The sequence below is a fragment of the Vigna radiata genome, chromosome 8, assembly GCF_000741045.1.
Source record: "Vigna radiata var. radiata cultivar VC1973A chromosome 8, Vradiata_ver6, whole genome shotgun sequence".
Taxonomy (NCBI): Eukaryota; Viridiplantae; Streptophyta; class Magnoliopsida; order Fabales; family Fabaceae; genus Vigna; species Vigna radiata.
Window position 1 is genome coordinate 8,261,343 of NC_028358.1, and position 13,419 is coordinate 8,274,761.

Sequence of the window (13,419 nt, forward strand, 5' to 3'; positions counted from 1 at the left end):
TTCAACTTTAAAATTACACCCACAATATAATATATAACCACAATCTCAAATAACATTGAATTGAATCCAGAATGACAATTTTTTTTTCCATTCATAATGCAAGTTCTGTTAATATGAACTCATTTCAGTTCTGATATAATTATAATTGATATTATAACCCCAGAACCTCAATCCGATCAAGTTTTGAATGGATCCTAAGAGCTAAAAATACCATTAATTTTTCTCATAGTCATTCTCACTTTTTCTGCAAGAAATATATAAAACAAAAAACAAAAAAGAATAGTCCTCAGCCACTCTGCATGTCAGCCACAGCTTATGGGAGAGTGAACAAGATTTTGGTCCATTTCCCTTTGCATTATTCATAGCTAAACAAAACTGCCAACATATGGTAAAGTGGGCATACGACTGATCAAGCTTAAGCTTTAAGAGAACTTGCATGAACGGGTTTGCTAAGGCATAAAATCGTTCTTGAGCCTCCACCTAAAACAACTACAGCTTTTAAGAGTGTTTGTCTAATTTCCAGTTGAGACTAACCTCCATTTGAATATTGAGAGTAGAATCCACCCCAATCAAATTTTCAGGATCATCCACAAGTCAAGTTCATGACATCATTAAGGAACCTACACAAAGGTGTAAGCATCAAAATTGTTACAAGATATAATTTAATTTAAAAAATTTTGAGTACCAGAATTCAAACATAGGAAATTAGTAAGGGCCTGGGTGCAGCACACCCTGTGTTTCAGGCACACAACCAAAACACAAGCTGAGACTAAGACAATTAGTTAGTTCTAAAACAATGATGAACTGTATAGTCGCAGTAAAGTTCATGCAATAATCCAAAGGCTCCCTGATATAGCTTAAGGTTGACCATGGGTTTCAATCCACAGAAATCCTATTTCAACAAGTATTTGTATTATCCTAACCAAGCTTAAAATGAATGATTTGGGGGAAACTAAAATAAAAGAACTACAGACAATGAATGGAACTTAAATTGAAGCCTAAAATCTGAATAAAAGATGCAGTTATATATTTTCAAAGAATGGTGAAATGAAGTGTAGACGAACTTAGAACAACGCTAATTGAACAATAAACAGAGAATTACACCTAAGAATCAATGCAGAATTAGAATTCCTAAAACTAAAAAAACTAGAAAGCCTAATTTCTATAAACGAGAGTGAATTGAATTTACATGTAAAACTGGAATCAATCATACAGGTAATGTTTCGTGCAAGATTCTAAAGCTAAAGCAATGAAGAAACTAAACTAAAACTTCAGAAATCAGTTCTGGAATGAAAAATTGCATTGCTGAACTAAGACTAACATTATTAACGGTAAAAACCAAAAAAAATAAAAAAACAGAATTAACGGTAGTGTGAAATTTCTCAGAAACTGAAATAGAATTTGGTTTATGATTTGGAAGTTTGTTATCGCATGAGAAGAAAACATGAAATAGTAATCAGAATCAGAATTGCAAAGTAAAATTCAGATTATAGAACAAAAGCTGGAAAATCTTAATAAAATAATTCTTAAACTCAAGTTTGATCATGATATCTTCAAGCTTGACTGCTAAGTAGTTCAAATCTGAACTCTTAGATTCTGAAGATCCTTTAAATCAATTGCAATCAGAAATTGAAGTCAAAGTAGATACAAGAATGAACATAAAATCAAACCTAATGTCTACTTTTCATCACTCAGGCTATTCCAAATAAAACATAAAATAGAAGAGAATAAGAGGAAGAAACAAATCTGTTTTTTCATTGATTTTCAACTTGAACAAAAGAGAAGGTAGAAGCTGGAACGCACCAAGAGATACTGTCCACTCTCCCAACTTCAGAGAAAAATGAAGAAAATCTAAAACTAAAATGAACTCAGTTCTCTCTGGTCCAAAACTATCTTGCCTCTTGAGAAGCAGGTTCTGCTTGGATATTAGCCACCTGAGATACAGGATACAACATAAGAAGAAAGTGGAAAGCATTGCATCAATTAAACCTACCAAAAAAGGCGAATGTATTACAGGCAAATGAAAGCAAGATGCACATAAGAAGAAAGTGGAAAGCATTTCATCAATTAAACCTACCAAAAAAGGAGAATGTATTACAAGCTGTTAGGATATTTATCCTATTTATCATGATTATATTGTGTCTAGGGTTACTCTAATTATCATGATTATATTGTGTCTAGATTACTCTAATTATCATGATTATATTGTGTCTAGGTTACTCTAATTATCATGATTATATTGTGTCTAGATTACTCTAATTATCATGATTATATTGTGTCTAGGTTACTTTAATTATCATGTTTATATTGTGTCTAGGTTACTCTAATTATCATGATTATATTGTGTCTAGGGTTACTCTAATTATCATGTACTCTTGTATCAATTTATTATTATAAATAGAAGATTATGAGAGGGATCAATCAAGTCCTCTAGAATTATTTTACAGTTTAATTCTCAAGTCAAGCAAATGAAAGCAAGATGCTAGCAACATTGTCTCTAAAACAGAATTTTAAACAAATGCTTTATTATTAGTTCAAGTTTATAAGAACTCAAAAACTGATAAGCCTCACTTCTGATTTAATGAAGTTTACATATGATTTCGTAACATTAAATAAATTTCAACTAATAACAGACTATGCTATGAGTATGTGCATCCAACTAAAAATCATATACAATGGTGCTTACCCTAGGTTTCAAAGCTGTTGGACGAGCATTATGAGTCTCCTGTTCACTCTTCACTGATATTTGCGACTCTTTCTCTAAAGTAGGAAAAGGAGGTGAATCTGGTGGCGCAAGAAGCCTGATAACAGAAAAATCCTAGTCAATACAATGTAATTATGATGGACCAAAATGGTAATTGTAAAGTAATATAGATGCAGAAACTAGGAATGAGGTAAAATACAAACGTTGCTAATAATTGTTATGCAACTTGGTTCTTTTCCGTATGTAGGGTAATTGCTATAGAATAGCATACCAGAAAAGTCGAATAAACGAAAGGATGAATGCATTGTGCAAAAAATATAGACTTCATTTCTGATTCCTTCTCTAAAAGTTTGAGTGAGAATTATATATGGAATTAATCTCCCTTATTTTTACACATAGGTCCTTTATTTATAATAAAAGAAACATGGCAAAGCCTAAAATACAAATAAGAAAATAAACAAACTAACTAAAGATAAAAGATAAATATAAACTAAAGATAATATCTCTAACACTCCCCCTCAAGCTGGACTATACATATTGTATGTGTTAGGATATTTATCCTATTTATCATGATTATATTGTGTCTAGGGTTACTCTAATTATCATGATTATANTNTGTNTANATTACTCTAATTATCATAATTATATTGTGTCTAGATTACTCTAATTATCATAATTATATTGTGTCTAGGTTACTCTAATTATCATGATTATATTGTGTCTAGGTTACTCTAATTATCATGTACTCTTGTATCAATTTATTATTATAANTANAANATTATGANAGNGATCAATCAAGCCCTCTAGAATTATTTTACAGTTTAATTCTCAAGTGTATGAATCAAGCTTGGAATAAATAAACTCAATTTGAAATATATGCTCTGTCTTCAAGAGTGTGCATGTTAGGTTTCTAATCAAGAAACCTAAAGAAATCAAACTACACACACAAGAATCAACACACAACACTCTGTATAACCTCCACTGGTATTATTTAGTGCCAGAAGATACAATGAATGGGTAGCTTGGGAGCCTAACCTCCCCCAACAGGAATAACGAATCCTGTACACAGTGTACAACAGTCAAAAGTCCCAGTCCTTCTACTAACTCTTACTATTTATACAAATCCCATTTCCTCTCATTCCTAACTGTCAAATGGTCAAGCTAACCGTTTATGATGACTTGGGCCCAAGCCCAATTTCTTTAGTTTTGTATTTCTTTTATACATGTGTAAATGTGTTAGGTATGTGGGACTTCTAGTCCTATATATAGCCATGCCTACACTTCTTGTACTTACTTTTGAGATTAAAGAGAATTAGATTTCTAAAACCCAGAATTATTTCTCTCTTGAAAGTCATAGGCTAGAGAGTCCAAAGACTCCCTCTAGCCACCTTCCTTGCCTATTGCCTTTCCTCTCATTTTCCATAATCAGATTTCTCACTCATCCGTAGCATCCACCTACCACTCCATTGCTTGGCACGCGTCATTTTCTTACTGCGTCTGATGCCACGCGAACTTTAATTCCTCGCGGATCAGATCAGCACCACGCCACTTCTTCATTTCGTTCAGCAACGTCTCTTCCTCCCAATAGCGAAACCAGCCACCTCCTCCTCTCAGGTCAGCCACCGTAAGTCATTTCTCACCGAAACACTCCTCAGATTCACCTTCTCCTAGCCTTTCCTCACCTTTTGATCGATTGATTTTATCTTTTCCTTCCATCTCACCGATTGAAAGCCTATTTGAACCTTTACACCGATTAAAACATTGATTCCTTCCATTTCACTGATTCAATCGGTGAATCCTTCCGTTTAACCGATTAAAACCTCACCAACCACCCTAAACCCTAGGTTCTCTCCGATTCCGGTCTTCCGCTGCGTCTATGGTTCGGTTCGTCAGTCGATCCGTGCCTGTTTCTTCAACTCGTCACCGATCTGCCTCAGAGTCGAGCTCATCAGTTTAGCTACTGCCTCTTCTTTCTCCTCTCATACACTAATAATCTCCTATCAGTGCAGCAAATGTGCAATCATAGGTCGATGTACAACTAACAACAACTTATGGATTGGATAGTAATGGACAACTGCTAAACTTCAACTAACACCATGAAACTTCAAGTAGGATGACTTTGACAAAGGAGGACAATGAAAAACTACAGGGACTAGATTGCCATCAAGTAAGGATGGGGCATGCAGTGGCTGAAACTACAAGAACTGCCATCACTAACTAATGGGATGATGGGGCCTATAGTGGCTGAAAGCGACAAAACTGTAGGGGCTGCTATCTCTGACTAGTGAGGTCTGCAGTGGCTGGATTATGAATTATTTATCCCGGGTGGTTGATAAGAACATGAATATAAAGGTGGAAGTTGGAGTTAGATGTGCAACCAGAACTTGTCATTGAAAAAATTGAAGAGGGTAAGAAGACTTTTCAGCTTCAAATGGGGGCAGCTGAAAAACTCAACAATGTACTTTAATCAGTCTAAAAAATTGGCAATTCATGGAGTTTCACTTTTGCTATTATGACAGCTTCCATCTAGACTTGAATTTTTCTAAATCAGATTATACACAAAACGAAATGCTCAAGAAAACCTTGGTTCAACTATTAGAATATTCAAGATCTATAAACTCACAAATTGAAATCACGCACCCCACCACCCCACCAGCAATCAGAAGTTGAAGTCGAAAATTACCATTCATGGTCAGACTTGTCATTCTCTGAATTCAAGAACTCTTCAACCCCCATGCTTCTTTGGTGGCACCGAAGAGACGATCTTAGAATTCATGGAGCCCTTGTGATTGGATTTTGTGGTCAAATAACATGACACAGAAAGGCATCTTTAATAGATTATAAAACACAACAAGTGGCACAAAAAACATGATGCGAGAAAAACCTTGGTTCAATTATTAGAATATTCAAGATCTATAAACTCAAGTCCAAATCTTGCACCCCACCAGCAATCAAAAGTTGAAGTCGAGAAAAACATACCCAGATTGGACAAATGAAGTTCTTCAGAGTTTTCAAGGAGAAGGCTGTTTTTCTCGTTCTCGTTCTCTCTCCTCCTCATATTGAGGAACAAAGAAAGCTCCTCATCCCTCTCCTTCATCACCATCACCTCAGCTTCTCTTCTCTCTAGATGCAAAAAAACCACACTTAGATGATCCCTTCAAGCCAAAAACCAAAGCCTCGTACTTTCAGCCAGAACTTAATGATTGAAAGCCTAAAAATTGACATGATGAAAGATGATCCAAAAGGGTGAGGTAAAAAAGGCACTCAACAACTATTAATTACCGTTATGCAAGGAAATAAAATTTGGGTCAGCACAGAAAACTAAGAAATAAAAGCAAACTAAAACCCAAGGAGACAATCTTAAGCCTATAAAAATACTACAAAACCGGGACCTATCAATCAACAAATGTTAATGAACTGTGAGAACATATCAGAAAAGTAGCCTTATTAAGCTAGATGAACGGTGAGACAAATGGCAGAAAATTCCATGGAGAAACCAAATTGTGGGCAATAGGAGTACTGCTAGTGATTAATTATAGTTGGTTTAAAATGGGTTTAGTGCTGCCTTAGTTGGGCAGAGTGACCTATTTTAAATTTTTGTTGAGCACTAAACTCCTAACGAATTAACACAATCTAGTATCTTAAGGGTAGCCATTCTGACATTTCTGACTACTTCAAAAGCAGACAGTAATAGAAGTAAACCTGTAAGAAGACATTATACAAATCTCATCCATGACTGTTTACATATCAGTATCAAATGGGACATTGTATGCCATGATGCAGAACTTTACACTTGCATCTCTTTATTATAAAATGACAACTGGTTGAAATGCACATGACTTCAAAACTCCGTAATTGTCAGGTTGCCAATCCATCTGTCCAATAAAAATATTTCATTAATTTATGTAAGTCATCATTTGGTAAATACAATTATGTACGTTGGTCTATGAGAACAAACAAACACACACAACACAAACAGACACCAATCATACGTGGGTCTCATTAGGGCAAAAGAATTCTCCAAATCACACCTTTGAATAATACTTGTATACAGAAATGAGGTCATAGCTTATCAAAGATTAACAAAAATATGAACCCTTCTAAAAGATCCGAGCAGGCACAAAACAGGTAAGGAATCAAAATTCGAGATCTCACAAGTGCCTCCCAACATACGAACACATACTATGAAATGAAACCAAACGATCTTGATAGTTTTACAATTTAATCTGAGATATAAAAGTAGATAAAAAATGCAACGTAATGAATTTAATACAGGACAACTAAAGAACTTACTAGGATACCATGGTATCATGCACCTGAAACCACACACTATCGTGCAACAAATAATTTTAGTTCTGGATAAACATCATTCAGCTTCATCAAGAACTTGTGGCATTTAATGGTTGTTCCTTTTGATGTATGTTCACTATTTTGTGAAAAATTTGGAAGAACCTTCTCTACATCAAGATCTTTTGACATGTGACAAACGCATGCTAAGATGGTAGATGTTAATTTCGAGTCCAGAACAACATCCTTATCAGCCATTTGATGAAGCAAGGAAATGATTTTTTCTGTCTCTCCCTTTGAACCACAGCCCTTTAGCAAAGAATCAAATACAACAACATCAGGTACATGACCAGACGAGATCATTTTCTCATAGAAGGACATGGCTTTATCCAACAGCTCAAGTTTTGAGAACCTATTTATTAATATAGAAAAGGTTACGGCATCAGGGATCAAATCCATGTTACGCATCTCCGATAGCAATTGCTCGGCATGTTTAGTATCTCCCGCTTTAAGGGTTCCATCGATTACTATATTAAAGGAGACAACATCAACATCATGATTCACATTTCTCATTTCTTGAAATAAACTCCTAGCCTGCTCGAGACTATCTTCCCTGCACAAAGATGCCATTAGTGCATTGTATTCAACTACGGTAGGTTTAATCCCAGAATCTTTCATTTTAATAAAAAGTCCTTTTGCAATACTCAGCATCTGCATTTTGCACAGACCAATAATAAAAACTCTGTAAGTCATTGAATTGGGAGAAAATCCAGAGTCTACTGCCCCTTTCCAGAGTCCCAACGCCTTAATAAGTTTCCGAACACTTAGATAACCCTCAATCAAAACATTATAAGTTACTATGTTACCTAGGAACCCCGTTTCAACCATAGTAGAATGGACCCTCACAGCATCCCGAAGACGTCCTTTCTTGCAAAGTCCCTGAATTAAATAATTGAAAGTGAAGACATCCGGCTTCATATGGAACTTGTCGCTCACCAACAGCTTCCAAAGATCTATCGCCTCATCAACTTTGTCAGTTCTACACAGCCCTTTCATCAACGTATTATAAGTTACCACATCAGGCTTCTTCCCCTTCTTCGCCATCATTTCCACAATCCTAAATGCATCCTCCACCCGATCCTCCTTACAAAATCCATTCACAAGAACATTGTATGTAACAGTACTTGGCTCCTCCCCCTTCTGCCCCATCAAATCCAACAACTTCATTGCATCCTCCACCCTCCCATTCTTGCAAAGCCCATCTGCCAAAACCGAGTAACTAACATCATCCGGCCGAATTCCTCGTGCCGTCATGTCCTCCAACATGTCAGACGCCTCCCGCCACCGACCAATCTTGCAAAGACCATGCATCAAACAACTATATGTAACCACATTGGGACTAACATTCTTCCTCAACATATCATCAAACAGTTCCATCCCCTTCTCAACATCACCCTTGCCACAAAAGAAACTGATTAGAGAACTATACAGAAACACATCAGCTTTCAAACCCTCCCTCTCCATCTCCTCCAACAAAACGAACCCCTCACAAACTTCACCATTCTTACAAAGACAATCAATCAAAACACTAAATGTCACCAAATTGGGTTTGTTCTCCCCAACCTTCATTGCCTCAAACAAAGCCCTAGCTTCCACCAATCTTTTAGCTTTACACAATCCAGTTATAAGGGTATTGTAAGTAACAATATCAGGAACCCCATGATCACTATTTTTCGTAATTTGAGAAAACAAACCCATTGCCTTGTCGCATTGACCACTCTGGGAAAAACCCTTCAACACTAGGTTCATGTTATAGACGCCAACCCGAAAACCGCGTTTTATCATTAGGCCAAGGACTCCAACAGCGAAGTTTGGGTGATGAGAGTTGACGAAGCTTTCGGTTAACGCATTCAGAGAAGTCAACCAGGGCGAAACGCGCGCGGAAGCCATCTTGCGGTAAACCGACAGGACGACGTCGTACTGTCGTGCCTTGCGTAGGTTGCCGATAAGAGAGTTGCATGCTGGTTCAGAGGGTGGCGAATTGGGGTCGTTGATAGTGCGATGAAAGAGGGAAACGGCGTCGGATAGAGAGTGAGGAGTGTGGGAGATTGAAGCAGAAGCTGAAACGCGAAAGCCATTAACGGTGGTGAAAGATGAAGTTGGGGAAAGAGGAGGGTTAAGGAGGCGTTTGGGGATCATTGCTATGTTTCACGGGTTTCGGGAATCAATTGGTAAAAACAATTGCACATCAGAAACTTGGGGACCTTCTATATGATTTTATTTCAATTGTTTTCAATATAACACGATTGTTTAACAGATTAAAACTATGGTTAACACAGAATATTTTATTTTACTAAAATGATTCCAAATATAATTATTTAAAAAATATCATATATATAATTTCGTATTATATAACATTTTTGTTTATTAAAACTATGGTTAACACTGAATAATTTTTTTACTAAAATGATTCCAAATAAAATTATTTAAAAAATAATACTATGTTTATGAATTGATAAGATATGAATACAACATTAAATACATGTAAGTATTATGTTTTTGTCTGCTCTACTTTTTCTCTCTTTATCCATGCAAATATTAACAATATCAAGATATACTCAAAAGCACTACACGTGGATCAGAAAGACATTGTGAAATAGAAAGACATTTTTGAAATGTTTCCTAAAGTTTTATGTTTTACCTTAGTTGTACAAGCTCTCACTTGTGAAAATAATGATGCTCTTTCCTTGGCACAAAAAAATACATATCTTTGTAAGAGAAGCCACATACTCTCAAGAAGGTCAACTATCTCAAAGTAATAGCCATCTATCCAAGAATTTTATATAAGGAGGACTCACACAAGAGAATACAAGAATTTTTAGCTATCATTGTATTGTTATGTTGATATTCTCTCTATAAGCTTATATTGTTTGAGTTTGTTCATAAAACAAAAGAAAATCTTTCAAGTTATCAGATTTCATTGTAATGTACTTATCCTCTCTTTAAGAATTACTCAAATTTGTACTCGTGTAATCAAACACTTATTGTGTTTGGAATTCTAAAGAGAATTCAAACACTTGTATTGTTTAGCTCAAGAGAGTTAAATATTTTAGACGGTTATCTAGGGTTGATACTAGGAGTACTTAAACTTGGACTAATCAAGATTGACCGGGAAAATTAAAAGTGGTTTAGAATACTTAGGAACTAGGATTGCTTGATAGTATTCAATGTATACTAAGAGTGATTGATACTCTTTTGTAATATTGGATAAGATTAGTGAAATCCCTTTAAAGTTCTTAAGGAAGACTGGACGTAGCTCAAGTAGAGTGAACCAGTATAAAAAATACTTGTGTTATTGTCTTTCCTATTTAAAACATTTTCCTAAACGTTTGCTTGAAAACACAAGTGTTTAACAACTATTGTAATTTAACTAACACTCGCAATAGATATTAAACTCTACTTTTGCAAAAAAGTTTTTGAAACACCTTTTGGGTTGTTTGATCCTTCTTTCAAGTTAGAGAAGCTAATTGCATAATTTTTATGTGATTGATACCTTGCAATTGTTAATTGTATGCTTGTATGGTGTTTTTATGTATGATTGAGTTGTGTGATTAAGAATTTATGTGTAGAATTGAAATTAGGATTTAATTTGGATTACTTGAATTAAAAGATCAAATTGGGAATATTATCTAATTGCTATTGCAGATGATATTGTTTGAATCATTGAAGGTAATGTAATTTGAAACTGGTATGTTTTGGCATCTACAATAGTTATGAACTGTTTGGTAGGGTTGAAATGACAAAAGTTTGCATAATTATGTTATATAGAATTATACAAATTCTTTGGGCGAAGCCAATGTTAGAGAGCTACTGACTTGGTTGTCGTTAAGCGAGAATATATTCATTGGGCAAAGTCAAAGTCAGAGAGCTATTGGCTTAGTGGTCGTTGGACAAGAATATAGTCGTTGGGCGAAGCCAAAGTCAGAGAGTTCTCTAACTTGACAGTAGCTAGGGGAGACAAGTCTCGCTGGACAACTTTTGTGAGAATTTAAGCCTGTGAGTTCCAGTGTTAATCTCATTGGACGAGCTATCTAGTCGTTGGACGAGTGTGCTTTCAAACACTACTCGCAGAGCGAGTACATATTCTTGTTGAGTGAAATTAATAAAGTCTAACTCTATTTATATGTTTTCTTATGGTATGTTTAATGTGTGATTTTGTAAATGTTAAAATGATGGTTGATTTATGATGTTTATCCGAGCATGGTTGATATAAATCCAGAAGGATTAGTTGTGATTTTGTTAATGTATGCATTGACATATGAGAGGTTAGTAAGGAGGTATCTTGGATTATAATAATTATTCACACTCAAATAAAGTAGAATAAGTTATATGGTGAGAGTCGTAAGAGGTCCTAGCTACTAGATTGTTTTGTCTTAAGTGCCAATAGGACTAACCTTATAAGTAAAAGTGTGATAAATCATCTACTTATGACCCTCTGGAATATAAATACAATTACAAGTTTAGCCTACAGTAAAGTCCAATGTCAAAGATATATATCTAGATAATTGAGTCTAATGTCAACTATTTATGTGAATATACATGACTTGTTATACATTATACATGTTTAGTTTATAAATTGATAAATTTTGACTATATTAGGATAATTCTTTTGTGTTTTGTTTATTCTTTTGCAATCATCACTTCACTGAATTAATAAATAGACACACATGAGAAAAGGAACCTATAGCACATAATATAGTTTCCTTGTATATGTTTTATTTAGGAGTTATTCTCTTTTTGAAAAACTTATAGTTTTCCCTTGGTTTGTATATTTTATCACCATAATTATTAGATAGATAATTAAATTAATATCATATATTTCTATTTTGTTTTATCAATTTTATAATATTTTATTTAATAATTTTATACTAAATAGGATGTTATATAAGTGGTTCATATATCTATTTAATAAGATAATATTTGCTGAGTTATGAAATAAGATATTAACGTTTAAAATGTGGATAGGTACACAAAACCTTCCAAGCGTCGAATATATGTTGAATATGTATTGAGTAAATGAGCTACTACAGTAATGAAGGGCATTTCCGGCGGCCAACATCCCTCGGAAAACGCCAGAAACCGTCGGTAAACAACACTTACTGAAGGCCTACCGACGGTCAAAAAGCCGACAGAAAAACGTTTGTCCCTAACCATTACCGAGGGATTTTGCCTTTCGGCAATTACCCAGGGCCATAAGCCCTCGGTAATTACCCAGGGCCATAAGCCCTCGGTAATTACCGAAGGACAAAAGCCCTCGGTAATTACCGTAGGCCGAAGGGCAAAGGCCCTCGGTAAAGCCTTCGGTTTCATCCACAAAAATATGGTTGATATTTGTCTTTCTTATCCAACCACATTTACTTGCATAAAATGTTCACAACATAGACAGACCTGCATAAAAGTTTCAAACCACAAACAAACCTGTATATTATGCATCCCAAAATCATCCATTCATTGATGAAAAAGCATAATGTACATTATGTTCTAAGAATATCATAATGTAGCAAAATCATCCATTTCTAAGTAAAGATAATGTACAAAATCATAATGTACTAATATCATCCAAATGTACTAGTGATCCTAATGTAGCAAAATCAGTACTATGTTCTAACAACTATGATGAATAACAAAATCAAACTAAAATTGTACATAGTCTTCAGATTGATCTTCATCATCTTCCTCCTCCACAGATGGATGGACTGGTGTGGGCTAGACTGATGAGTGTAACATCCCAATAATTATAGTATTAAACTATAATATAGTTATTACATTCTTGATATGATAGAACAACCATAGAAACGAGGAATAAAAGTTTTCCTCGATATACATACCATCACTCAAATTGTAAACTTAATACAATCCAAACTTAAAACGATTAAAACAAGGATCTCGTCCATAAGAGCTAATGATGAATCAATATTTTATTGATTTCACTTAGTTTATTGTGCTAGAATTAATCAGGGAATTGTGCTTAATTGTTCGGTATTTTCCCGTTTTTCCTAATTATGCTTAATTTGACCGGAAATTCTAATTTTAATTAATTTGAATTTTCTGAGCTAATTATTTGCATTATTATTTTCAGGGAAAATTTTGGAAACACAATTTGGAACATTTGGAGGAGACAAAATAAATTCAAGACTCAACAATTAGACATTTTAATTTTAGTTGTATTGTAATTTTAATAGTTTAAAACTTTTTAGACAACTTTTGCACATTGGGCAATTAAAATATGTAGGGCCCAAATATTGTAAGACACATGGCCCTTGGGATTAAAACCCTACCAGCCCTCATTTTTCAAGAAGCAGCCGTCACTCATCTTGCTTGGCTCATTCTCGGCAGATTGTTGGACGGTGCCTACACTTTGCAGCAGC

At 34.8% G+C, this 13,419-nt stretch overlaps 1 protein-coding gene across 8 annotated transcripts; it reads right to left on the reverse strand.

Moving 5' to 3' along the window:
• LOC106772247 (pentatricopeptide repeat-containing protein At4g28010) lies at positions 1-9,279 on the reverse strand. 8 transcript variants are annotated; one of them, XM_014658520.2, is made up of 7 exons: positions 6,998-9,279; positions 6,407-6,579; positions 5,684-5,827; positions 5,388-5,486; positions 2,687-2,801; positions 1,804-1,934; positions 1-620 (listed from the first exon to the last, which is right to left on the reverse strand). In XM_014658520.2, exon 1 carries the CDS (start codon positions 9,188-9,190, stop codon positions 7,034-7,036), a length of 2,157 nt encoding a protein of 718 aa, XP_014514006.1. In that variant the 5' UTR covers positions 9,191-9,279; the 3' UTR covers positions 1-620; positions 1,804-1,934; positions 2,687-2,801; positions 5,388-5,486; positions 5,684-5,827; positions 6,407-6,579; positions 6,998-7,033. The 8 variants fall into 8 exon arrangements, with proteins under 8 accessions (XP_014514006.1, XP_014514007.1, XP_014514008.1 ...); XM_014658521.2 differs by having other exon boundaries at positions 5,388-5,532; XM_014658522.2 differs by having other exon boundaries at positions 5,388-5,827; positions 6,496-6,579.
• Between the last annotated feature and the right edge of the window lie 4,140 nt (positions 9,280-13,419).

Coding starts and splice junctions, on each gene's coding strand:
- LOC106772247 (XM_014658523.2), bottom strand. CDS start 9,190: ATGATCCCCAAACGCCTCCTTAACCCTCCTCTTTCCCCAACTTCATCT.